The sequence below is a fragment of the Haemaphysalis longicornis genome, unplaced genomic scaffold, assembly GCF_048455015.1.
Source record: "Haemaphysalis longicornis isolate Haplotype H1 unplaced genomic scaffold, Haemaphysalis longicornis Haplotype H1 scaffold_1, whole genome shotgun sequence".
NCBI classification, from domain to species: Eukaryota; Metazoa; Arthropoda; class Arachnida; order Ixodida; family Ixodidae; genus Haemaphysalis; species Haemaphysalis longicornis.
In genome coordinates this window covers 431,150,572-431,177,946 of record NW_027526203.1, presented here as the reverse complement: position 1 = coordinate 431,177,946, position 27,375 = coordinate 431,150,572, and the positions used below count along the sequence as shown (strand labels likewise).

General features: G+C 47.8%; 1 protein-coding gene across 1 annotated transcript in view; it reads right to left on the bottom strand.

The window, feature by feature from the left end:
• The window catches only part of Hgtx (HGTX homeodomain transcription factor), a 43,874-nt gene extending 16,785 nt beyond the window's left edge, over positions 1 to 27,089 (bottom strand). Inside the window, exon 1 of the mRNA XM_077687336.1 lies at positions 26,553 to 27,089. Within this exon, the coding sequence (XP_077543462.1) occupies positions 26,553 to 27,012 (460 nt within the window). The 5' untranslated portion in view covers positions 27,013 to 27,089. The remainder of the gene's footprint in view (positions 1 to 26,552) is intronic.
• Positions 27,090 to 27,375: the final 286 nt, after the last annotated feature.

Genomic DNA, 27,375 nt, shown 5'->3' with positions numbered 1-27,375 from the left:
ACAGATGCGCACACCACAGTGGAATAACTAATTAAACTACACCTAAAATACTAGGGACACCACAAACGTGCAACCACGAAACAATCGTCAAAAAAAAAAACCGATGCCCAAGCAAAAGTTTCACACCCAGATTTGATAAACCATGATTTATCTACTTTATAGATGCTTGCTGCAGAGAGTAAAAAGAAAGAGAGAAAGAAAGAAAGAAAGGCTCTACGGTCCAAATACTTGTGTCCACCGGCGCCGCAACGTAGATACTGGTTAGATACTACGACATACGACACATCAACCGTTGGACGTTATTAAAATGTAATTTGAAGAGGAGAAGGCAAACCTAACAGAAAGTCTTGGTGATTATAACCGGTTCAGCCCGACCTTAGACAGGACATGCGGAATGATGGAAAGAACGCTTGTAAAGAAAAGCGCATTCGCCAAGGCTTTGCAGGGAAGAGGTGCTTCGGGTGCTCCGTGGCGGCGCCGAACGAGACCCGAGTGCGATAATTTCGGTCTTCGGTCGTCCAACTTAGTGAACGCGTTCAAAAATATTTTTCTCCTTGATGAGCCTTCAGCCGTGATACAGATACTGTAGCGGTAGCAGCGGTCCTGAGTAATCTCCTCAGCATTGAAGCTGTCGCAACCTTTACTGCAAGCTACCTGAAACTGGAACGAGCAATCTTTTGTCATAGCCCTCCACAGCAGTTTTTTGTGTAGATGGAAGCTCTTATTGACAAATGGATTAAAAGGCCGCTCTATTTGCCATTGCTACTGCTGTGTCAGGATGGCCGATGAAACCGGTAATAAAGAAAAAAAAAAAGTGTCAGGATGGCCGAGCGGTCCAAGGCTGCGTTCCGGTCGCAGTCAGGTCTTCCGGGCGTGGGTTCGAATCCTACTTCAGACAGATCCTTTTTTTTTTTTTTTTCACTTCCAGCTTCAATTTTTTTTTATTAGGGCCAAAAAGCGTCCAATTATACGTAAAATGCTCGTTGTTTCAAATTTTCGGGGTTTCAGGCGTGCCGCAGGGGAGGGCTCCGGGTTAATTTTGACCACCTCGATACCTTTAACGTGCGTCAAACCTTGACAAACGGGCGTTTTTGCTTTTCGCCTTCATCTGAGAAGCGGCCGCAGTGGCCGGGATCGAACCCGAGTCTTTGGGCTCAGCAGCGCAACGCCTTCTGAGCCACCGCTGCGGGTGAGCCGCGTTGTTGTGCGGGAGAGAAAATGGGCGCCGCTGTAGAATAAAAGCCCTTACATATATCTCGGAATTTGTTGTTCCCACGTGCGTTTGTGGACCAGTTTCAATAAAGGGAATGTGAGTGAGTGAGTGAGTGAGTGAGTGATTGAGTGAGTGAGTGAGTGAGTGAGTGAGTGAGTGAGTGAGTGAGTGAGTGAGTGAGTGAGTGAGTGAGTGAGTGAGTGAGTGAGTGAGTGAGTGAGTGAGTGAGTGAGTGAGTGAGTGAGTGAGTGAGTGAGTGAGCGAGCCACAAGGTGTGCAAGGTGGGCCGGCAAGTGCTCCGCCAGGGCAGCACCTATTCAAAACTGTGTTAGGGTGTGTTTTTTCCGTTCCCATGTTGTGTGGACCTTTCTCATTACCCCACGGAGTAGCAAACCAAGCTTGCTGCTAGGCTCTGCGTCTTTAAAGTTTTCTCGCTCTCTCATCCATGCCGTGAACAAAAAATCGAAAGAAGCGGAAAACCGGAAAGCCAAACAAACTTTCCCTGTGCAGAACAGAGAAGCTTCGAGAAACGAAGCAGTCGCTGGCGCATCATCGTAAAGGCCGACACGGAAAGGCTGCTTGGGCGAACAAAGCCCGCATGCCCCGTGACGCTAGGACAGGCGCGGGGAAAAGAAACAATTTACTGCATAAGGGAGGCTCGTTCGAGTCCGCGGCCGAGGCTCGAGTAGAGGTGCCGGTGGGCGGTTATAGACCGCCTGGTCAACCGCGGCCATCATTCAGGAGGCCGGTGGCGTGCCGGACCGCAGCGTTGGTCGGGAGGGTGGCGCCGTTAAGCAGGACGACAAATGGCGGCCCGTGGATAGATGGCCGGCCATCTTCGCCCTCCTCTGCCGTGTAGCGCCAGTGATTAATCGCTGGGAGACGGAGCCCGCCAGGTCCGAGTAAATTTTGAGAAGGGCCCGTATTGTTCGGCAGGGCTGCGCGGCGGGGAGAAGGGTTAGTGAAGCAGCCTTTCTCGGTGGACGAATTAATTCAGCGCAGCGTCTCGTGCACGTTGCACGGCTTCTGCCAGCCTGCTCTGTTCAGGGAACTCTGGTGGGCAGGCCCATTTTCTAAAAGGGTGTGCCAACGCCTGCTTCATTTACCTCATGCACCCAAATTAGTTCGAATTGAAATTTTACGGGCCAAAGCTACACCTGCCGAAGCTATCAGGCGTGCTGTATGCATGCGGATTTCTTTGGAATATACGAGGGCTTTTAACGTGCGCCGAAAGATTGTGCACAAGAGTACCTTAATTGCATGATTCTAATGCGGACCTCTTTTTGTCAAAATAGGCGTTCAAAGATACCCGCGTTTCACAGTCGGACTGACGTCTCAAAAATCTAAAAAAAGATGACTGCACGGATGGAGATAACTTGTCAAGTGTGCGAACTTGCCACGGGGAAGGTTATGTCCAAGAGGTTCGTGAAGGAATGCACAAACATAATTAGTGCCCAGTCTGTCAGTGATCTGTTTCTCCAGCGGTATTAGTAGATAAGCGTGAGCCAACACGGCGAAGTATTTTTTAAAGGGGGCTTGTGGTTCTAAGTTTCGAACCAATTTCAAACCATTTGTGGAACTTGTGCTTAGCGACATAACACTCCGCTATTGCGCTAATTAATACACGTGGTTCATGAGCGTAAAATTTGATATTATACATCGTGCCAGAATTTAGAGTCTCTCCCCTCAACTTTCAAGAAGTGGTTCACTGATAACAAAATCCCGGGCTATCTCCGCTAACGGGAAAACTTGGGAGAGGCGAAGCATGCAGTGTATAAGTGTATTCTTGATGCCTTGGCGTTTTTGCCAACGGAGATGAAACCATTTGGGGTAGAGGTATACAGCTTTGCTGTAAAAGTCTCGCGTCTTTGAAGCACGAAGCGTTCAAGCGCGAGGCGTAAACGAGTGTCCCCGTGTTTTTTTAGTACGTGTTACGAAGCGTTCCATCGCGAGGTGTAAACGAATGTCCCGGTGTTTTTTTTTTTTTAGTACGCATTATGTTCTAGCGCGAGGTGTAAACGAGTGCCATGGTGTTTTAGTTCCGTGACTACATGAGACAATTGGTTACGACGACGACGACGACGACATGAGACGCCGACAGCCCGAGTCCCTAAGGGGCTTCGCCCCTAAAACAGAAACCACCAATTCCAAGCCCAAATGAACCAACTCAATGACCAACGGCCAGCCACAATGCCATCAATATCAGCGAGTCGCCTACCACCGTGGAGCGTCCGTCGAGCGTTTCTTGTTCGCCATTTTTCTTTTCGCAGTCGCTCAGGTGCTGTGCTCACAAGAAATCTGCGCTAGTTAAGCCAGTGCGGAGCCATAAAAAAATGACGGTATTATTACGACGCGTCGTTGAAACGCGAAATCATCTTGGCGGAAATGGAAGTGAACCGGGCAGCATCCCGTGCATGCGGCGTCCCGCAGTCGTGTATTCACGATCGGCGAAAACAAGGAGAGCACATTTTTAAATTCAAAGCTTCACGGAAGGGCTTTAGCGGCTCACCCCATGGTCGATTTCCTGCACTTCAAGATTCGCTTGCGGATTATATTAAGCCGCGTGTTGATCCATGCTCAATTAAATGTTTTGTGCAATTCTGAGGCGTCGGTTCATGGCAATATTTCGAGCGCGCGATGGAATCGGCACCAAGCTATTTCTTGTGGTTTCCGGGTGTTGAATTCTACTGCGCGTTCAATCGTATGCGAGTTACAATCATGCAAATACGGTAGTTTCTTTTTCTTTCTTTTTTGATCTGTCAAATAAACTGTCGCAGAGTCCGTAAATCCAGCCAGCTCGCAACCTTGTGCCCGACCGCACGACGCCTCAGCCGCTGAGCCACGGTAGCAGTTTGTCGACTACGGTCATTTTGGTCCAGTGGACACAATATTATCTGTCAAGGCCCGTTTTTTGACAATTATTCGAGCACGCCCTTGATTGATCGCCCGTCGATGCTTCGCACAGCGCTGCGAATAAAAGTGTATTTGCGATTGATACCTTGACATGCCGATGATTCTCACGAGCTCCGAATGGACAGCCCCATATATAGCCGGGGCCGTTAGCCCCCTTCTGAGCGAAGGCGAAGCCGTCATCGATTAGAGCGGGCGATCAATACCGTTTGCGCCGGCAGTCGACGCACCTCCTTAATGAGCTGCCGTTTCGAAATGGCAGGCTTGTGCGTGGACGCTGGGGCCCGGGCCGCCGGGCGTTGCTACAAAAACGATACATAGCCGGCTCAATACACACGATGGCGCGTTCTTCTCGGCGGTCTAGGCTATTGAGACTGGGATAACTGCGCCCCAATTCACGTCTCAGCTTTTTTGCAATACACAGAGGAGGACAGGTTTGCGGGCCAGAATGTGCTGCAGCTGCTTCTTGCGACGAAAAAGTAAGAAAGAGGCTACCGTGCGTAGCGAAATTCCCATACCGCGAATATGAGTAGCCCGTACGTTAACTGTACATACAGCCTGCGGCCTGCAAATTTTCACGACACAGTTACTAGGGCAGTTAGTAGGCTTTCGCAAGAAAATCAGTCACCCGAAAGGGGTTTGGAAACGCTAGGATGTTCTGTTTCTTGAATACTGTTCTAGAAAAAAAAATCATTCTTTCCTAAAAGACCGTCGCGGGATTGAGATTTATAAGCAGAGAATTCGGAGCTACAGTTATTGCTCTCAGGTCATTGAAGTTTAAACAATATCTCCTGTTGGGGCTATTTGCTTGAGACGCGTTTGCGGTTCGTATAAACCCGCCAGAAAAGCAGAGCCAGGAGAACATGCTGTACACTCTGCAAGTGCAAGAGACTAAGAGCGTAAGGGAAAAGACGTTTCTCCCGGAAACTCTACACGGGCGCAATGCGCGTAATACATACGCGAACACTGCCCCACAGCGCGGCGATAGGGCGCCGTGTTTTCCCGCTGCGTCTTTCTCACTTCTCGCTCGTCTCTGAGAAAAACATTTGAAGCAAGAGACGGCGCGGCCGAGACGCCGAAAGAGATCGTCCGAGGAGCAGCATCGCATTACATAGACAGCGAACGCTGCTGGACAGACCCATGTGGCTCTGCTTATCGGTGCGCTTCTTTCCCGGGCCTACAAATACCACGCAAGCATCGCACTGACACCTCTTTTTCTTCTCCCTTCATGCGCTCGCTTGTCATGGTCTCTTGTTCCTCCCTGCCGGCAGACTGCCTCCGATGTTGCCAGAAGTTCGCCCTTTTTTGTTTCAGCACGATTAATCCATAGGCGGCGGTTGCCCCTGGCAACGCAAGGCAGGACGTCTCCGGCAAAGCTGCGCGGAGGCGGCGGCTCTGTCCGGGAATTCTAATGCGGCCTGTGTACGGCGAACTACGTGCGTTCCGCGGCTATATAAAACAGAAGGCGACGCGTCACCCATCCGCGCGATGCACTGTCCTCCTTCTCCCCGCCAGCTGCGGAAGCGCGGGAAACTTTCTGAGCCGTTGCGCGGATCCCTCATCTCACAGCCAACGTCCACTAAGCTTGGGAAGATATAGGTCCGGTAGCCTCGTGTTAAATGGGTCATTTTTTTACTTCCGGACTGCAAGGAGAGAATAAATTTCCTATAATAAACGCAACATTTAAACTCGGAAGTAGAATTTTTCTGGTGAACGTCCAATTTGCTCAACACAGAACAAGTGGTACACGCTTTGATCTGAGATGAGACAGTTAGCTCGAAATGCCGCGCTAATGTCTGTTGGGCAGTGACGAAGTTACCTAACGGACATGGCTGTTATCGCTTGCTATAAGTCTCCACCAGCGGCAAATTGTCGCTTTCGCGTGGCTTACAAGTACCGGATGTGCCCGTAACGGATCCCTGCGAATGGCTTGCGACACAGAAAACGCCGCGCGGCAATAATGATGTGGGCAGCGGTCATGGCGGCGGCAGAGGCGGCCCAGCAAAGCGGGCCATGGTCGCAAGGCGGCGCGGCGCGCTGGAATCGGGCTCGGCAGTCGGGACGGATTCAACGGGGCCGAAACCCTTAAAGGGCTATTTCTCATCGGCCTATTACAGCCGTAATGGCCCGTATACGGGAAGGCTGGCCACCGGGACCATAACCGTGGCGCGGATGGCACGCTCGCGTTGCTGACGTAACACCAAAGCGGCGTTTATGGGCGCTCGATTCGAGTCACCAACGGCGGATACAGAGTGCCGGTCATTACGACGGTGCTGAGGCGATCGTGACGAGTTTATACGAGCCCTTTAGATGTGTCTGCGCTCTTTAAGAACGACTGGCTGTCGGCAGGCTGCATGAAAGAAAAGGAAGAGAAGGCATGTTTGAGAGGGGTGGAACAACAGTTTATTGGTGATTTTTTTTTTTTTTCGCATTAAGGCACGCGCTCCTTCAGAGCGAAGCAGGCTTTGTCGCAAATCTAGGCATTTATGTTGTCCGAGCACAAAGGGGAAGACTATTTAATTATGGGTACAATAACGTACATGACCTTTGACATCATATAGCGCTGCTGTCAATAAAATATGCGCTTTTCATTCGTAGTTTTATGCCCTTGCAGAACCGGTGGCCGTAGTGGCACTAATGCGACGAATGGGAGGAGGAGGGGTGTTTTTTCCCACCGCCTGAGCCTCATCACCCATAAAAATCGTATCACTAGCGTTTTTTTTTTTTTTTCATTCAGCTCTCTTTCAAATATAATCGTCCCATTCATACGGCGAATGAAAAAGTTGACGTGTGCGAAAACAACATAGCGCTGACAACAACGCCGTAAAATGTGGAATAGCGAAACGAAGAAATCTGACCCTTGTCATTGTGAAGGACTGCGGATTAATTACGAGTATTTTGTCACACGTTCGGTATTCTTATGCGGATTCAGACCATCTATGACGGATGCAGGCCGAAATCTTGTTTGTACCACTCCTTACAAGAGGGGCCAGCACGTCAGGGATGGCGATACTATACCTTAGGGTAGGGACATCAATGTGTTCATCGCCTTCGGCCACTGTACACGCTCTTGAAGATTTTTTTTTTTTTTTTCTGAATTAATCCGACTTTTTTTTTTTTTTCCCTGCCTCCGTCGGTGGATATACAGCGGACGGGAATGAAAATCATGCACCCCTCCGCTAACGACGACAATGGTTGAACGCGAAACTTTCTCGTGATAGATCCTTTGGTTGGCCAGTACAACACTGCGACTATGTGGCACTCCGGAGGTACGCACCCCTTTTCTAGAGTACAGGAACTCTCGAGTGGGCACTTCGTAGGTCTAACATTTGGGTTTGGGGCGTACGGCGCGAGTCGGTACCTGCTGCTTAGCGTTCGCTCCGACCATGTCGAAATGGAGCAATCGGATAGACGCCGGCTTCGTAACGCGAGGTACCTAGGTTCAATTCCGGCCACGAGAAGCGTTTTTTATTCTTTTACTTCACCCACGATCATTCATCATCATCGTCAGAGAAAGTTGGCTTTCCTGCAGGGCGTATTGGCGTACAACGGCATCGCTTTGCTTAAAGCTTCGCTTTAAAACGGGCAGCCTACATGTAACCGGTAAAGTGTATACCTTTCAGTCACCCCCGTAGTTTGCGCTCTTGCAGAATGCTTCAACCACCATTGGAAGCAGATTCGTACGACGGACGCCTTGTATACCTGAATTCTTATTGCCAAAATGCTCAATTTTATCGTAAAAAAAAAAAAAAAAAACCTATTGGAAGTCCTTACGCGCCAAAGTTATGGGTACGCAATACAGGAGTGCTATGGATTAATTTAAACCACCTGGGGGATCTTAACGTCGGCCAAAATTTTCAAACACCGGCGTTTTCGCTTTTCGCCTGCACCACAAAAGCGGCCGGGGTCGAATCCGTGTTCTCGGGCTTAGCACCGCCAATCCTTAGCCTCTGAGCCACTTCGAGGGGTAAGTTTTTGTACTGCGCGCAGACCTCGAAATTCGCTGCCTGCGACTCTTTCGTGCACGGAGTTTTTGTTTATTGTTTCTTGTCCTTACAAGAATCTGGCAACAGGATCCTCCGGATTCCACTGACCCACGCAGTGGGCAGCGAGCGCGCACCTGCAGTGCAGCAGAAGGCTGTGTGAGGGCACACACTCTTCCGGGTGTGGGTGGACCTGGTTGGCAGGAGTTTGGGGGCAATTTTAGAACTTCTAACGGCTGTCTCCTCCGGCCGCCGAAAAGTTTCGGCGAGAGTCGCGCCGGCGGCCATCCCCTCAATGCACGCGCCAAGCTGACGCGGTGCAGCTTCGGGCCGAGCTTCTCGGGGACTAATTTGTCCCTCGTCATGGGTCTTTCATTAAACTTAAGGGCTGCCCGGCCAGGGCGTCCAAATCGCTTCGTTCATTAAGTCGGCCTCTGCAGCAGCAGAGCTCCCTCCGCCGCCGCCAGGGCCAAATTTCCATACTGCGGGGCTGCAGATGAGATGAGAGGCCAGCTTGGCCCAATCAGCAGCCGCCCAACGGCCGTCACGTGACAAGGGGGTGAGAAGGGCAGTGCTTTCGGCGAGCCGCGAACGACTTCATTTAAGCGGCTCGGCGGCCTCACCTTCGCCGCGGCGCGAACAACAGCGCCATGCGATGGGGGAGCTCGTTATAGCGCGCCGCTTGTAAGGGTTATCGGCGGCGTTCCGCCGCGCCGCCGATAGGCGGCCACTTCTTTGTTCTGCGGACATTCGGCTAAGTGTCAAGCGGTTAGCCTTTGACGCCGCCAGATGGCGCCGGAACGAGCCTCATTTGTCCCGGCTTAATTTATTAGGAACACTCGCGCTCCCCCCGACGGCATTCAATGCGCCCTCGGGTGCCGCTGCTGCGCGCTGTGTCGCTTGCGGAGTCGCCTGACTTAAGAGGCCGTAACAAATGCGTCCACGAAGACCGCCGGTCGCGCCTTTCGGGGGGCGGAGATGCAAGCTTTTATTTGCTATGAACGTTAAGCACGACCTGCGCGCAGTTTGTGTTTTTGGAGCCCGCGCCAAACATTATCCACGGGGGCCGATTGCTGTTGACACCACTCGAACGTAGACTCTAATAAGCTTGGCCCGATTGGCCTTTTTTTTTGGGGGGGGGGGGGGGGGGGGGAATCTGGGAGTCACCGCACACAGTTTACTGTGGCCATATTTTTATTTTAAGCCTAGTGAACTGAGCCTACAAAAAATTGTGACTTGCGCTTTTCGTGCATTTCTTCTGCGTTGTATCATGAGCAATTCTGGAGGACCTTTGATGAATTTGCATCGGGGTAGTTCTTTATACCATGCGACGAAATTCTGTGCACACTGTCGCATTGTTTCATTTTTCGCCGTCGTCAGATCAACAGCCGTCTCGGCCAGAAACCCACCCGGCTGTCCCGAAGCGGAACCCTTCAGCTAGTATTTCATCAGTGACCGCCGTGATGCTAAAGCTTCACGCGTTGAGCACGTGCGATACCGCATAAAATGTGCCGTAACAAACGATCTCAACTGTATCTTCAATTTCGCGATTCTTCCTAGCGCCAATTAAAGCTCTTTAGGCTCAACACCAACGGGTCCTACAAGACCCGTTTGTGTTGACTAGCGTCCCGAATCACAAGTCCCCGAACAGACAAGCGCGACGGAAGAGTCGCGCAATACACTGGCCGCAGGCTGGAGAGTGCCCCGCGTGACCCTTTTTTCGTCCCGAACTGTTAGTTCGCTACATAAAGTGGACGGATACCTAGCGCGTAGGCTTGTGCGCAACCCGCACAACGTTCCTGAATTTGTCGTTCCTGTCATGCAAAAACCGAACTGCACTGTGAGTAGCAGCGTCCTATTGCAGGAGGCAAAGCTCCTAACGCGGAAGCAAATACTCCGTGACACTGGTTTTCGATTGTATAGCGAAGCGAAGTTTGAGTTGCTTTATGGTTTTCTTGTTAGCCCAACCATTTATTACACCAGATATGGACGATAGATTTATGGCCTCGTCGATACGAACCGCCCCTAAGGCTCGGCTGCACTGCGAGCACGCAGCCGCTGCGATTATCACAGCATAGATAAGAACAGTGGCTTGTTTGTAAGCTGTAAATACTGTTTGGCGCTGATAAGGCTACGCCCCAACACAGCGATCTCAAGACTGAGCTTGAAGTGTATAAACCGAGCGTGGATCTAACTGTACGCGTTGCAGGCTCTACAGAAGTGCAAAAGCGAGTAGAAAAGAGAGGGGCGAGGAAGAAATTATCTAAAGTTAGTGTGAATTTTGTAGGTTCCTGCATTATATTGTTCGTGTGGCTTTGACTGCACTACACTTCATCTTCAAGCCTCCCTTACCGAAGCTTCCAGCAATTACACATTTGATCCAACTGATCCCTAAGAGAACGAAAAAAAAAAAAAACTTACATATTCTTATACATTCTTACTCTGCAACGCGGTTCCTTAACGGCAATGCCGTTTACGCTTAGTTAGTCGACTTTCTTGAAAGGTATTGGTATTTATTAACATTTGCTGCAGTGTTTTCTAACCTTGAGCCCACCAGTACACATTTTGGGCTTGCAAAAGTGATAAGGGACCCCAACACGAATATTGTTGATCCGTATCATAATGACAAACAATGTGCCCTTGCAGCTTGTGTCGCTTATGTACCTACTCAATGCCTGCCTTTTTTGTGCGATTGTTGTGCTGATGTCTGTTGTCAAACAGTTCCCTCTTGCACCTAAATGTGAGTCACCTATTAGATAACCTTTAATATAAACTCCTTTTCTATGTCTGGCTTTCCCGCACAACTGTCGTGTTATGCAAAAGCCGGCATTAAAAGTTAAACGTACACACATGTCACTCGTATTCATCGACCACTTTAGGAGAAATCCCCAAGATGGAGTAAGTTTCTGGGGGGGGGGGGGGATTTGACATACACCCTATGGGAAGCCGTCCGGGTTCAAAAAGAGTGCAATAAATTTTTCTTGGAAACGTCGTAGCTGCAGAAAAATTTGTCCTGTCACATGTCACGCAGCAAAGCCCTATTTTTGCGTTGCCGGCATGGTTCCCCCTCCCCCCAAAAAGGAGATAGATAGATAGATAGATAGATAGATAGATAGATAGATAGATAGATAGATAGATAGATAGATAGATAGATAGATAGATAGATAGAGAGAGAGAGAGAGAGAGAGAGAGAGAGAGAGAGAGAGAGAGAGAGAGAGAGAGAGAGAGAGAGAGAGAGAGAGAGAGTTTTGGGGAGGGCGTCATGCACCCGGACCCCCTCTTGTGGACCACTGATTTGCAGCATTTTTCTACGTTTAAGGGCAGCTTTTTAGCACTTCCCGTCTATAGCAGAACTTTTGAAATGGTAAAATTAGTGCTCGGCCCTGAATCGGTTCCCCAAGACGTGGTTCTGCAAAGTACAAGTTTGTCACCTCTTCTCACCAAGGTTCAACAAATTAAAGGTCAAACGAACGCCGTGTAAAAAAGAAGAAGTAAAAACAAGCACACCAAAACGCCTTGAGGAACATCGGCTCAAAATTCAACTTTCAATCGGGCCTTAGCCAAACGACAAACTGAGAATTGTTCTAAGTGGTTTTCTTTACTCTCGAGCAGGGGCAGTCCGCAAGCGCAGCGCTCTCAAATTACCATTAGCTTTTTGATCATGCCCACAAATGCGTAGACGACGTAGTACAATTGCCGAGTACAAAAATAAAAAGATATCACACTCACGCTAAAGCGGCTATACAGGGTACCTTAGAGGTCGCTGTACATGAGGCCAAATTTTGTAGAGCTCCTCAGAGAAAAATTTCGCTACCAAACGAAAATGACGTGGGAAGACCGAAGATGTAGGCAGCCTGTGTGAAGTCATGAACAAATAAAATTGCGACGAAAAAATGTGAACCAGAACGCAAAAAAAAGCATTACTGCTCCTCGAGGTGAAATAATGGCACATGTGGCATATTTTTCTATTTCTCGACTTTATTAAGGAACTGAGCCATAAGACAGGGAAAAAAAAAAAACATCATTTAATTTGTCCGGGATTGCACATTCATAGACGGTTGAAACAGGGGTGTAGTCGTTCTCCATTGTTGTTCCTACTTAACGTTACGGAATAGAAGGTCACTTGAAGGCGCTTAACTTTATTACAAGTTACCATGTATACCGTTTGAACGGGAAGCTGGTTGAAGAAGCGATTCGAGGCAGCCTTGGGGAGTAACTAGTTACTCGTAACGCGTTACCGGTAACTAGGTATTTTTTTCAGTAACTTGTAACTGTAATTTGTCACTTTTAAGTTCGAGAAACTTGTAACTGTATACATTGTTACGTTTTACGTAGTAACTGTTAAAGAAAATGCCATTACAGTTCCTTCTCTATATAAAAAAAAATTATCCAACAGCAACACTTGTAAAGGCAGACGTACAGACCGCGCTTTCCCCTCTTATTCCGACTTTCTTCTCTGCCATATCCTATCCACTTTTCCCCTTTCCACAGTTCCCTTTCTGCGACCTCCATCGCAGTTTAGTATAGGAGTTCGCTGGGAGTGTAGGGTAAATTCTAAAAACTTTTCCTTCGTCTTGAGTCGAGCGGAAATAATAAAAAAGAAGCTGGCAATCAGATCTCCACCGAGGAGGAAGCTGGCTATACTTTTGCAAATAAAGACCACCGCAGAGGGGCCCAACCGAGTACGGGGCACCCATTATGACATCAAGGGCGCATTAACAAGAAAGGTTATGCAGCAAAATGAGGCGTATACACAACTATTGTTGGACTTGAGTGTGCCCCTTGGTTCCCTAAGTTTAGGGTTTTACCACATGCAATTTTAACTACCCGCATGCTTTTGTACGCGTCTTACTTCCTTACGTTTCAATTATTTAGTTTTGTACAATATACAGTAACCAAAAAGAAACGACGGTACTTTTTCACAGTAACTGTAGCTGCAACAAGTTACTTTTGAAAACTGTAACTGTAACTGTAACAGAGTTACTTTTTTGGCTTAGGCAACTGTATTTGTAACACTGTTCATTCTTACTGGTAACTTGCCCATGACTGATTCTACGGCTAATGTGTGCAAACGATGATGATGCTTAGTGGCTTCCCCTTTGTAACGGGGTGGCGTTGCACAGCGGCCTTAGTCGCAACGCCACTGTACAATCACCTCGCCAAGAAATACAAAAGAAAGAATATCAAAATAAAAAGAAAATACTTTTACGAAATTTTTGTGCTAGTCTGACTTCTTTGTTCGCATGTCTTCCCAGACTGTTCTCTGCTTTTTTTCGACCAACATTCTAACTTTCTTTTACTAACCTCTACTGCTGTCCAATTCCCTTTCCCGCTAACCTTAAAGCCAAGGGCCTCCGGAAGCTGGATGGCTCCCTCACTGAGGACTGGACGGATACTTTTGCACTCCATTACAGTATGCCGCATGGTTTTTGGCTCCTTTCCGCAGCCTGCGCATAGCTCTTCCTGTACAGGCTCGCGGATAAGCGTTTTTGTCCGCAAGCAACCCGCCCGGGCTTCAAAAAGCAATGCACTCCCTTTGGTATTATCGAAGAATTTTTCCGTTGTGATCTCCTGCTTCCCAATCCTGTAGATATCTCAGGACTTCTTCGCATCCATCCTCTTTTTCCAGGTCGTTGTCTCTGATTCTTTCACTTCATTTTTTATTGCCTTGGTCGTTTCCCCTGCACTTCCAGGTTTCATATACTTTGTCCTGAGCATTCTCGTTCTTTTCCTCCACTGTGTGTCCACGCTTTTCATGCAAAGATACCGTAACACTTTGGCCGCCCATCTCTGGTCATCAATAATTCTAAGTCGTTCTTCAAAACATATTTTGCTCTGTGCTTCTCTCACTTCGAAGGATGCCCATCCCGTGTCTCCCTGCAGTGCCTTATTTGTTGTTTTACTGTGTGCTCCTAATGCCAATCGCCCTACCGCCCACTGATTTATTTCTAGCCCTGATTGAATCTCTGATTTGACACACACTACCGCGTTTGAAAAGGTGAGTGCTGGTACCATTACTCCCTTCCAGATTCCTCTCACTACTTCATATCTGTTATATCCCCACAGTGCTCTGTGCTTCATGATAGAGGCGTTTCCTTTGACTTTTATTCTTAAATGCTCCTCATGAGTTTTTAGACACGCCTGACCTACCTTTATCCATATGCCCAGATGCTTGTATTCCGTTACCCACGGTACCCGCCGCGGTGGCTCAGTGGCTAAGGCGTTCCGCTGCTGAGCACAAGGTCGCGGGTTCGATCCCCGGCCGCGGAGGCAGCTTTTCTGATGGAGGCGAAAAGCAAAAACGCCTGTGTGTACGAGATTTCGGCGCCCGATAAAGATCCCCAGGTGGTCAAAATTAATCCGGAGCCCTCCACTACGGCGCGCCTCAACGCCTGCGTTGCGTCGGCGCGTTAAACCCCACAATAAAAAAAATCAAATCGTTACCCACGGTATTGCTGCTTGTTGAACGAATACCGATTCGTTACGGGCGTTGTCATTAAAAACCAGAACTCCCACTTTTCTGTGCTAAATGCTTACCCCAGTTCAGTGGCTTCTTCCCCGCAGATATCTGTGAGCTGTTGCGAAATGAGACTCGCCACCGATTCACGGGGGCTTTCGTATATTTATTTCAGAAACAAGTTGCGTCCGGCCACTATTTTAATACTGTGAAATCAAGGTTTATGCTTTTTTAACAGTGATGTGTGGGTCTAGATTCAACAGCAAGCGACTACATCAGTATGGCGGTACACATACCTGCAAATGAACTGCAATGAAAGAACTGCCTTCTAAACACCTTAGGACAAAATGAAAGCGAAACGCGGCCTTAGCGAAGCATGTAAAACTTTGGTGGCAACACGAAGACTAATTAGGGGTTCGGAACGAAGCAATGCTATCTCTCTCCATCCCTTAGAACGCCACAGTACTCTGCTTAAGTTAAAATCCATCATCTTGCCGTGCCTGGAAGCAAAGCAGGAGGCTTTATAGGCCGTATATCATTATACCGTTAAGCGTAAAACTACAAACAGGGTGACAGAGACATTGTGAATTAATAGAAGTGCAGAATGAAACACATTTTGAGGACAGTATTATAGGAACATGGAGAATAAGAGCTACAAATATAAAAACGGAGCGTTGGTGGCAATCGAGAAAGAAAGCTGTAAAGATGCAATCAAGTGCATGCGGACCAAATAGGACTCTCCGGAACCAAGAAAAAGGCACGGTAAGGAGCGGAAACAACCATGCAGGTCGGTAAAAGAGGCAGCAATGAAGCGAGTGCAGGGCTGCAAAGACGCCAAAGGAAAAACGAGAAAAGAGATTTGAAAAGGAAGGAAAGAAAAAGCGCAGTGTCTTTATGAGTCCTGCGTACAAGGAAGGGCCCACGTAGGCGAACGCTCGCTCCAGAAAGGCACCTGCGAGTGGTGCGACGCGTGTCCAAGGGCAAATTGGGATTAAATTGCAATGGAATGCTATGCGAGGTATCCACGCAGCCCTAAATGATTTGAACGACCAGCGTCACTGGCGGGAAGAAGGGGGAGGGGAGGCGGATGCCTCAAAAGGGAAACAGCCAAAGCGTAAAAAGAGAAAAGAAAAAAAAAAAGAACAAGAAACGAAGAAAAACAAAAACTTAAGAACCAATTCAAGATTAACCGTAAAAACAAAGGTTCCATGCATGGGCGTATTTTGTTCCTTTCGTTTTTCAAATGCAGAATGGATTAAAAATGGCTGATCGTCGCGGTAAGAGCAGACATCGAAGTCCCGGAATGTTGCCGTATAGTTTGCGAGTGAAACACAAATTGTGGGTGTTGTCGCGAGAGTTAGTATACGTCTCCGGGGGAGGGGGGGATCCCCTACATTCCCTCCCTCCGCGTTTGCCAGTGGCCAGCATACTTAAGCTTGGAATCAAAGGATACTGAAAGTGTAAACTGCTCAGCAGCAGATATAGTCAACAGGTACAGCGTTAGGGAAAAAAACAGACTGCAAGCGATGACGGGGCCATGACAACCATGTGTCTTTAATTTGAGTACCTAGAGCTTCAGAGCAAAATCCATACCTACTAGTGTAAAAAAAAAGGATACCAGCAGTTATTCAACTTAGACAGGCAACACGATATTTTTTATTATACCAGTACAAATGGTATGCCCTTTGAAATCATCATCATCTTCATCACCACGTTGAAAATATACCCCTGCGTCTCTTTCTCTGTATATGTTACTGAAATCGTTATCAACCGACCACTTTCATTTGCGAAGAATTGCAATGTCAATGAATTAGCTTTTGTTCAGACTGAAGTTCACTGAAATTGGGGCTTCTTGGATTCGCAGCGTTGTATAACCAAGATAGGTGGCACTATGTGCTGGTTGTTCAGGCCTGCGAAGAACTTTCAGGGTGTTCTTTGCTGAGGTTACGGCTTTTAGCTCTTACCGCATACTGTTGCTTAATAGCCACCCATAGAGCGTTTCACCCGTCTTAGCTAATAAAATACGAGAAGAGGTGAATGAAATGAACTATCCTAAGTTGTCAATGCTGAGCCAAATCATGGGAAATGAATCAGTCCTATACAATTAGTTTGGGCTATAGTGATGCTTTTGGCAAGCACTCTCAAGTGCGCCTCTGTCATTAAAAAGAAGAATATGCAAGTAATTCCTACATCCCGTGATGGACTTACGTGGAAGAAACATGTGGCCTTGCTAACTTACCAAACAACTTCAAAGAAAACTAAAGTCAGACCGACAGGACATGGAAAGCGTTTAGGAATACGGAAACGAGCGCCTTGGATCAGGGAACAGAATCTGGTGGACGACACTGTAGCCCAATTTAAAGGGACAGACAACCGATTTTTGTCAAGTATATATTCTCTATCCCAAATGAAAGGGCATCACTTAAAGCACCTTGACGAGAAACGGTTTTGCTGATGACGCCCTAGAACTTTTTAAATCGAATTTTTTGATCTACGAGCCGTATGTGTCCCTCCCAAAACTTATGCTGGCAACCATGACATAGAGTAGCTAGGCAACATACTTTTGTCTGTATGCGAAACAAAAAACAATATTTAAAAACTTGTTCCCAGCTAAAAAAGTTTGAATCGCAGGCTTTCCTGTTCATTTATGTGTTTTTTTAAGCAACAGTCTATTTTGCATGAATGCGCCATCTGTTGGGATAGACGACAGGTAGAATCTGGCTTCACGTTGTGGACGCGGGAAGTTCGATTCTCTCCGGGCGCGACGTTTTTTTTTTTTTTTTTTTTTTAAAAAAGCTGCTGTTGGCGTATTTGGAAACTGAAATCAAATATTTTGGCAGAACAAACGCCTTTGCCTCAGGCAGAATCGTCAAAGCTCCTTCACTGGTCTGTTTACTGAACGCTGCGGTTGATTCTGGGCATGGAGGCTCAGTTAGCCACACTGAGAGCAACCCAGCGGCGGCGGGCGGCGTGTCTAAAAAAATTTCAAAATAATGCTAAAAAATACATATACAATTTAAGTTTGTACAAATACGTGTGTTAAAAGGTTTCCAATACGTAAATAGACATTTAGGCAGTTACAGTAGCTGCTAGGTTTGCAGGTCACGTGACAGGGACACATATTGTAGTGCCAAGTTTTGACACTACGAACCGCCACCCTTCCGTTTTCAGGAAGTTTGCTGCCGAATTAAAATTATTTCCGCCAGTTTGTTTAGAAATTGCTTGTGGTTACCGGGCTATATAAAACGCTGGCTTTCATGTGAGCTAGAGGACATATACGCGACAAAAATCGGTTGTCTGTCACTTTAAGAGACTGAAGTGGAGTTGGGCCGGCAATACGTAATTCGGAGAAGTGAGGACAGGTCCGGAAGTAACTGCAGAATGGATCTACGCATGAACAGGACGAAAGCGACGGAAGAGAGAAAACTCTGGAACGATGAAATAAGAAATTGCGAGGCAAAAATTCATTCGAATGACGCAACATAGGAGTGCCTGCAGCCGGGTGTTATAGGTAGGTTGATAAGGATTATTATGATGATGGCAATTATGATTATGAGGATCTTGTTTTTACTGCGAAGCTGTATATGCCGTGTTTCCACATATAGCGAGCTTGTATAAATTGGCGTAGAACGGAAATTTGACGCACCCAAGAGCTACTGCTTTGTGTTTCCTTTTTTTGAAAGGCTCCTGGTGTGTTGTTCCCATTGGTGTTTTTCCCGTGTAGCTTGAAGGGCTTTTGAAGCGACAATTTGGCCGGCGCTTTTCCCATATAAGCACATGCACATCACCGGTTGCCCGTGTATGCGTGCACGACGAGGGCAAGAGAAAAGGGGGTGGGGGGCGAGGCGTGCAGGCAGCCAGTCTTCATGCGCTAGCCAATCACGTGCCGTTGTGCTGGTAGGAGATTTCAACGTGGACGTCTCACGGCGCGATGTGACCTGACTGCTGTCCTCCGTAGTCGAGCGGTTAGGGTTGGTGTCCTACGCATACAGAAAAATGCCTACGGCGCTGGAGGGAAGCGGACAGCCCAATGTTTGTCCGCTGGAATAAAACTTTAGTACATTCAAGTTTCATTCAGTTAATTAGCTAATAAGTATGCTCAATCGCATATTACAAAAATGTTTTGTTTCGTGCATTCCTTGAACTGTGCCCAGCTCCGCTGGTCATCCTTCTGCACAGCGTGAAATGGCACGGAAGTTTCTCCGCCTTCACGCACACCAGATGGTGTAACGAAACTTGTTGACCTAATTAATTCCTTTTCGCAGGTAGACACAAAAGACATACACAGGCGCCTGTATATGTCTTTTTGTGTCTACGTTCGTCTTCGTCGGTTTAGTGCCCTAGTCTTGTTTTTACTGCAGTGTGTGCACTCAACAGATCCGATTTAAGACCGGGGTATTCTACCATAACTTGTTCTTCCGTTCTTTTTTTCGTGATCTGCAAGTGAGCAAAGCAGCTGAACAAGCCGTGTCTCATTCTTTTTAGTGCTGCGGAACCTTAGGAGGGAAAACTGAACAACGATGGAAGCTTCATTTGCGAAGGAGGCTGTAAATTATAACAACGAAATAAAAAAGCCAATCAGACAAGCAGACAGCAACATGTAGCACGCGGTAGTGGGTGTTAGAAGCAGTAAACACTAAGCTTTAAAAGTTTACCGTCCATTCCACTGTGTGGAAGCTGTTGTTCAGCGAAACCTGGTGTTATAGGGAACTTTAATGCTGTTTTTCCCGGCAAGTGTGCGTCGAATGTTCATGTCTGCCGTCAGGTCGTTATCGAACCACAGCCTATCGCACACGTTGCAGCTCCAGCCGAAATGACGATTGAGAAAGTCTCTTCGGAACCTGGCGTATACGCGCCCTCGAACTCCTCCAAGTTGGCACGTCTCGTCGGTTCGCGCTCGTCGCTTACGTGCCGTCTCGCGGGATCGCTCGTCTGACGCTGCATTACCATTGTTACGCCGTAGATGATTACACTCGCGTCGCCGTTATCGGGCTTCGTTCGAATATCATTTTTTATATGTAGGCTTCACTGTGCCACACATGACGTGGAAAAGCCAACTTACAAAATTCAAGCCCACATCGATCTCTTTCAAGTCGGCTTCACATCTAACCACAAATGCATTGGTGGGAGACGTTTCCAGGGGCAATATAAGCCTTCTTATATCAAAATATGAACGCCTCGGACTTTATGCGTGCAACTGTGATCTTTGTAAGCTGGCTTTCCATATTGTGTTTTTCCGAGTGTAAGCCATAAAATCCTGCATCCTAGTCGTAGACAGCTTCTCTGTAAAAAGGGAATTTATGCTCTTCGGTCTCTCTGTAAGATAAGATGAGATGGTATGCAGGTGGATGGTGGATGGAGCGAAATTGAATTTCTATCCGCGAATGTGCTCATAGGCGCACTTCGCATTTGTGAACCGCGTCGATAAGCAGGTTCGATAAGCGCAGTCGACCCGTACGAAAAAAACCCCAAGGACACCTAAGCACGCCTTATGGGTCGTGAATTCGAAAGCACGATTGTCCAGTTAACTCCTAAGACGCCTTGCTCTCGCCTCGCGTTGGCGAAGGGCTTTGCAATCTTGCTGCGTGAGGTGCATTGCTTTGCGAACTCTCGAAAGGATGTCTAGATGAAGGACTACTCGTCGCGCTGCTCCTTGTTCCTGCAGCCGTGTAATGGGAGAGTTGGTGACGACGGTGAATTTACCTGCTCATCTGCTCGCTCGTTCAGCTGCGTTCTCCCGCTCCCGTACTTTATCTGAGGTGTAATGCAGGCGTGGACGACCAGCTGTCACTACGGCTTGCGTTGTGGAACGCCTCGTTATATAACTCTTCCGAAAGGGCCAACTTTCGCTGTTTAAGCTCGCACTATATATGAACGCCTCGGGATATGGACCGCTTCCGAAAGAGCTGTTTCTGTTAGGGGCGCCAGACGCTGGCTTTTTTCTCAATGGGCCATTTAAGGCTTTCGCCTTAAAATGAATTTGTTACAACACAGAGTGGGAAAAGAATACGTCGAAGCATACTATTTTTAAACGCGACCTAACATAAACAAATTTCACCAACCAACATGCACATGCCTGGAATTTCTGCTGCTGCGGTCGGTATGCTGCTTCTCCCCTTTTTTCCGATATCAAAAAACAGCTTGCACAACATGCGCTGTTGGCAACGGCTTGCCTTATCGATGGTTTCGAGAGTACCATCAGGTACCCGTAATATGGCCCGACTGCAGGCAGGCGCTGCGGCCGCGTGGGGATAGTAGCGATAAAGTCGATCTTTACTCAACGCCTTCGGAACGCGTGAATACACGAGGGAAAAGGGGAGGTGTGGCGTGTCGCAATCTCCTCATCACCTTCGCGTAGAGGGAGTGGGTCTTGGGTGTTTCACTCCTGCTTTACTAGGGCACACTGAACGCAGTTGTATGAGCGCGTAATTTCAACCCCCCCCCCCCCCCCGAATACAATGGCGCGGCGCCACTGTATACATCGCAGTTGCTAGGTTAGGTATGCGCGCCGCGCGTTAATGAGGACGCCGCGGCTGTATTAACGCATTGTGTGAGATTATCACGTGATTTGCTTGGACTTTCTTGTATGGAAACTGAATTGAATTGAATTGTGGCGTGACGTCACGGGAAAAGTGGAAGTTACAACGGTTTAGGCACGGCGTGCGACTATCATTTTACGGCTATAATTTTATACGGTTATAATTTTATTTAAAAAAGTGTTCTCCGTATGAAAAATTAATTAGTTCTAATTGACAAGATTTTCTTGCGCACCCCGCTTTCATCCACGCGAAATGAGGGGATTTATTTCAAAAACTCTATTTTCGCCTGTATACAGGCGCCTTTATAAAAGAACAATAGCGTGAAAGGAGCGTACGGTAGTGGATAGCGCATGCAGACACACACCAGTAATCCCGACTCAGCGTGAATACACGAGGGAGAAGGCCTCCTACTTTTGTACGGTCATGGTTATTCTGGACACGCGTCACCACGAGTCACTTAACGAACACGTTGTGCAGCGTGCGGCGAAGACGGGTCTGCGGGCTGCGGACTCCAAGGGCAAAAAAAAAAAAAAAAAACCACCTACCAAGCTTCACAAGAACATGGCGAGCAAGTGATGTTTTCTGTTAAACGGCCCGCTGAACGGAAGGCATGTTTTTGGAGCGGGGCGTGCGGCAGGAGATAAATTAAATTTTCTATCGGAGTCAAGAGTAAAACTTAGGGCCCATAAGTGCCAACGTCGCTACCTCATTTTAGTTATAACTGCAAAAGGTGGGTGTTTGAGTTCAACAGTGATTAAAGCGGATTTATGCATTCTACGTTGGCTCCGCAATCGCGTTACGACGTAAAGCTTGCCACAAAACTTCAGAAGTTGTTATTCACCGCGCAGCTCAGTCCCCTGCTGCCCACGGCTCCGTCTTTCTTTATCGCCTAAATAAAAGTTACTACGCTATTAATACTATACTTTTCCTTCTCCAGTTTATATAACTGTTGTCTCCTTCATTTTTATCGTTGTTGAGCAATTCCGACCAATCCCCAGTGCCCTTCAGAGACGCTTGATGATGGCTTCCGTCTAACAGCGCTATTTGAAGGCCAAAGGCCTTCAGGCATTTGAAGGCCTTTGAAGGCCTTAGACAGTGAGAGAGAGAGAGAGAGAGAGAGAGAGAGAGAGAGAGAGAGAGAGAGAGGGGGGGGGGGATCTATAGATGAGGGAAAGGGAATTAAAGTTGCATGTGTGCAAACGCTGAACGTTTGTATGTTTCCATCATTTCCAACTGTCATTCCTCTTGAAGGATTTCTACATATAGCAGTAAACATGTATAAACTGTAAAAGGATAGAACAATATACATTCCAAGGATATTGCACGGATTGAAGATTATACAATAGATTCGTGATAATTAAAACTTTCGGTTGATTCAAACAAATTTCAAAAATTTTGTTGGCCCGCTATGTTTTCAATGCATTTTAAAGCCGCTTAGTTCCAACTGCTTCATTACGTAAATTCGGTTAATTCGTACTTCTTGCTTGTCCTTGCCGGAAAATGACTACTGCATTTGTCACTTCTATCTGCGCATTTTCATCTTTAAATCACCCACAAAAGCAGATTACCTGCATACAACCGTCAAAGCAATGAACTGGCTGCCCTTGCTGAAATCAAAAACTGTGTTTTGAACTCTCATACAAAGACAAAGCAGTCATCCATTCGTTTTTGTTTTTTCTTTCAAAGTGTGAATAGCTCTTCAGTGTTGAATTATTAAATATATGTGAATGTTTCACTACAACACAAGTTGGTATGGACCGGGTCATATTTTTGTGAACTTCTGATAATTCGAAAAAATCCTGGGGTCTGTTTGAGTTTGAATCATCGCGAGTCTACTGCATATAATGAAAAAAAAAACCACTGAAAACTCAAATAGGAATAAATATTCGCCGCAGAAAAAAAAAACAATTTCGAGATACCGATCACAAAAGAAGAAGAAGACACTGTGGTTGATTCCTTTGTCATAGGAATCGGTAAAACACGAAAGTGAAGTGTGGAGCGAAATCTGCAGATGAGCATGATTTGCGGGTCGGTGGCTGTCTTGTGGGTGTGCTTGGCGAGTGACGTCCTGCTGGCGGGTCGCTTCAGCAAAGGTGTACTGGCGTCATTTCAAAATAACAAATTCATGAGTTGCCTTAGCTACGAAGGCTATAACAGAAATCGCGTATGTATACGCGATTACATTTCAGAAGATTTTATTTCAGAAGATTTCATTTTCACCTATACGTGAAAATGAAATCTTCTAGCGTACTGATGTGCACTTGTTCTGCGAAAATTAGCCCGCTTCTGGTTTTAAAAAAGTGTACCTGTTTTACAAAGGATTATTTCGTTGCATTTTGTTTTGTTATATTCATCATTTATTTAATTTTGTAATTTTTGTGCCAATTAAATAGCTGGCAGTGTACAGTGAAAAGAAAGGCAATTTTCATGGTAGGCGTAGGAATTTGCTGCCGCAAGTAAAAAAAGAGCACACATTCAGTAGCCCGACAAAAAACCTCGACAGAAAAAAAAAAAAGCAAGAATCAGGATAAAACAAGGCAACACTTGTTATTTTTTAGCGAAGTGAGCCGCCTACATGTTTTTGAGTAAACAACTATTGCTATGGAGGCGCCGTCCTTATATGGCGTGTTTTTTCTAATGCTTGATGTTTGACAAAAATCACGGTTCCTTCCGAATGCATACAACAGTAGTTATAAAAATAGAGCTTTAATCAAACTTCTGAATTGTTCTGCCATAAAAACGCCGTGATGGCTTCTTGTCACTTTTTTACTTTATGAAATTGCCCATAATAAGCGACCATAAACTCGCCGAAAAATCTGAATAACATTGTTCTGGTTCATAGATGGCTTCAGGTACTTAAAACGTACAATACTATTTATTTGGTCACTCGAATTTCAAAACTTATATATCTTCATGAAGATTATGTTCAAGGCGAATAGGATTCTAGGTGAAGAAGATGTATTTGTTGGAGCTCGGAAATGGCATTAGAGCTTGGTTTCTTGTATTTCTGCGGTGTACACGAATTCCTTTTACAAGGTCATGCACTCAGGATTTGGTATTTATTGTCATGAATTCTGAAAGCCTTTCGTCGATAATCATCTGTAGCCCTCCTCCTTTCACACATTTCACCTGTGTTTTGAAAATTCTCGGAAACAACATTCGCGCAGCATTATGAAGTGAACGAAATGCATGCAAATTAGTAACTTTAGAAATACTTAGCGTTGTCTGGAAGTAATGCTGATTTAGGTTTATTCAAATTTTGTAGAGAAGACATCCGCACTCTGTTAAAACAATGCCAACGTTCAACACCTTATCCTGCAGAAATGGCAGCCCTTATGTAAAAATACGCGGTTCAATTAGGCCAGCAACCCCAATAAAATACTGGTTTTTTGGTGACCGAGTACCGAGATTCGCGAAGTGCGGAATCTGGCGAGGACCAATAACAGTAAGCGAAAACGACGCACAGCAGGGTGCACGCATGTACAGTGCAAACACGGATTTTAATACATTCACGTTGAATAGCGCCGTATGCACGCTTCGTATGCCGTGTAAACCTCTTTAGCCCATGCATGCGCTGTACAACGTATACGTGCATGCACTAGCACTATGCGCTTAGCGTGTGCGACTCTAACTTCTCACACAATGTATGATATCGAATTTTACGCTCATGAAACACGTGCTTTAGTTAGCGCTATAGCGGAGTGTTATGTCGCTAAGCGCATGCTCCACAAATGGTTTGGAATTGGTTCGATACTTAGAACGACAAGCCCCCTTTAAAAAATACTTCGCCGTGTTGGCCTACGCTTACCTACTGATATCGCTGGAGAAAGAGATCATTGGCAGACGGGGTACTATTTTTTTTTGAGCATTCCATCACGAATCTCTTGGACATAACCTTCCCTGTGGCAAGTTCGCAGACTTGACAACTTCTCTCCATACGTGCAGTCATCTTTATTTTGACTGCAGCTGTTACCCTCTTTTTTTAAAGGGCTAGATAACTTACATGAGCTTGAGCTGATAATCAGATACCGAGGAAGACGGAAAAAAAACACGTTATTATTATTATTTTGCAGAGAGCATTGGTAGGAACACGGAAAAAAAAAACACAGGTGTGTTAATAAATAGCAAACGCACGCACGCAAACGCCTCCCCAATCTGCCCCTTACATTTACCGAGAAGCGGGTGATTGGGAGGGTAATGATGGCGACGTGAAGCGCACGTGATGACGTGTTATTCTATAGTACACTCCTGAGGAGAGCTTTCGCTATACACTGCGCTGCCTCCTCTCGTTTCTTCCACAGATTATCGAAGCTAGGGGTGACTCCCACATGGTTCTTACGAGCTGCTATCTTGAGCCCACATTCTGTACATCAGTTATAAGCAGCGAGTGATTTCCTGGTTAGTGAGGATGACGTCATGATGACTGATGCGGCCGTACATTGTCTGTACTTATGTGGGGTACACTTTCCTCTTTGAGCATGCATTGCATTCTAATGCAAGGCCCGCCCCTCAAGAACGTATGTCAAGCATGGCATAAGGGAGATTAAGAAGAAGCTTTTGCAAATGCTATGATAAAATTTGTGTTCATGAATCTGTTGATATTGATTCCTTCAAAACAACCATCGCGTCTCTGTGGTCAAGATTCGAGGTGAATTCGTACAGACGCTATTACTTTCACCCGTTCCGCCAACACTGGAAAGTCTTTTTTTGGTTTCTTGTCTGTCTGAATTAGCGGCAAGAGAAGATTGCTTTTTAAGTTTTCCGCACTAGTTTTGATGCATTCTTGCATCGATTGTCCCGGTTGGGCTGCTTTCAAGAGCATTAACCGCCACCACGTGTGTGCGAAGCATTTCACAGCGAAGTGTACATCCAACAGGACATAGGTTCTGGCCGCATTGGCGTACCGCACTCCATGGTGCACCCATTGCAGTGCGCACTCTTAAGTTTTCTTTCTATCAGTGCTAGAGTGTTATGCAGAGAATCCTACGCAGACTGTAGTTGGAAGAGGTAAGTCGTTGGAGGGATTTGTTCATCTTTGTTGAGCGGCGGATGTATAGCGCGAAGGGAAAGCGACTACAGTTGTGCACAGAGCTACTGACGGACTGAAGGGGTTCTGTGGGGCTGGGGAGACACGTACACAGAGCGGGGCCAGGGGAGTTATCACGACCGTACGCAGGGGCTGCCAGACACCCACGCCGCCCGTCGTGCTGCGGCGGGCGTCGGTGTCTCGCGTGCCGTAACAAGAATGATCTCTCGACTCAGGAGGCACTTTGGACGCCGCTCCGCAAGCCGTCGACTTATATTTTATCCTGGCAGGTAAGACGGTGTGGGACTCGCTCTAACCGAGAGCACCCGCGCTCTCGGAGCGTGAGCGGATTTCTCACGCTCGTTAGGCGAAGTGCCACGAGCATAGATAGACGCGAATCGGGCGAGAAACGCGGGCTGCTCACCCGATGCCGACGCGAGCCTGTCCCTCCAGAGCGCCGGGTTCTGGACCACCCCGGGCCAGTAGAGGTGGGGTCTTCCGGGCAGCTCGGCCAGGCCCATCTTGTGCAGCGCGCCGTTGGCCGGGTTGAAGTAGACGCCCGCGGCGCCGAGGCCGAAGCGTGGCAGCCCGATGGCGCCCAGGCCCGCGGCACCGGGCGGCCGGCCCAGGATGTCGTTGATGCCGTGCGGCGTGCCCGAGGCGCTCGAGTAGGCGCAGGAGAGAGCGCCCTGCGCCTTGAGCGCGGGCGCGCCGGCCGGATACGACGCCTGGCTGGCGCGGATGTCGGTCATCGAGTGGAGCGCGGCGAGCGGCGGGCTGCCCAGCAGGAAGGCGTTGGACCGGGACGACTCCATGTTCAGCATGGACAGCATGGACGAGGCGCTGTTCGCAGGCTGGTTCGAGCCGGCGCCCAACTCCAGCATGGCACGCGCGCTCAGCAACGCGGGGGCTCGCGCCGCGCTACCATGGGCGTGCGTCGCGTCGCGTGCTCGGCCGCCGAGTGCCCCGGCGCGCCACCGCGGGGGCAGGCGTCCGCGGCCGGCGGGGGCGGGGCGCACCGCCCCATTGGCGGCGCCCGCGACGCCAATCGCGCGCCGCCGCCGCCGGCTGCCCAATATGCCCGGCGCGCACTTATGGAGTAGGCGACACGCGGCGGCGGCGGCCTACGCGCGCCACTCTCTCCGCGTCGGCCCTCTCGACGAGAGCTCGCCGAGGCGCTTAATGAGATCCCCGAATTTCCCCACCACGCTGGCGGCGGCAGTTGTTACTCGCCAACAACAGAGCAG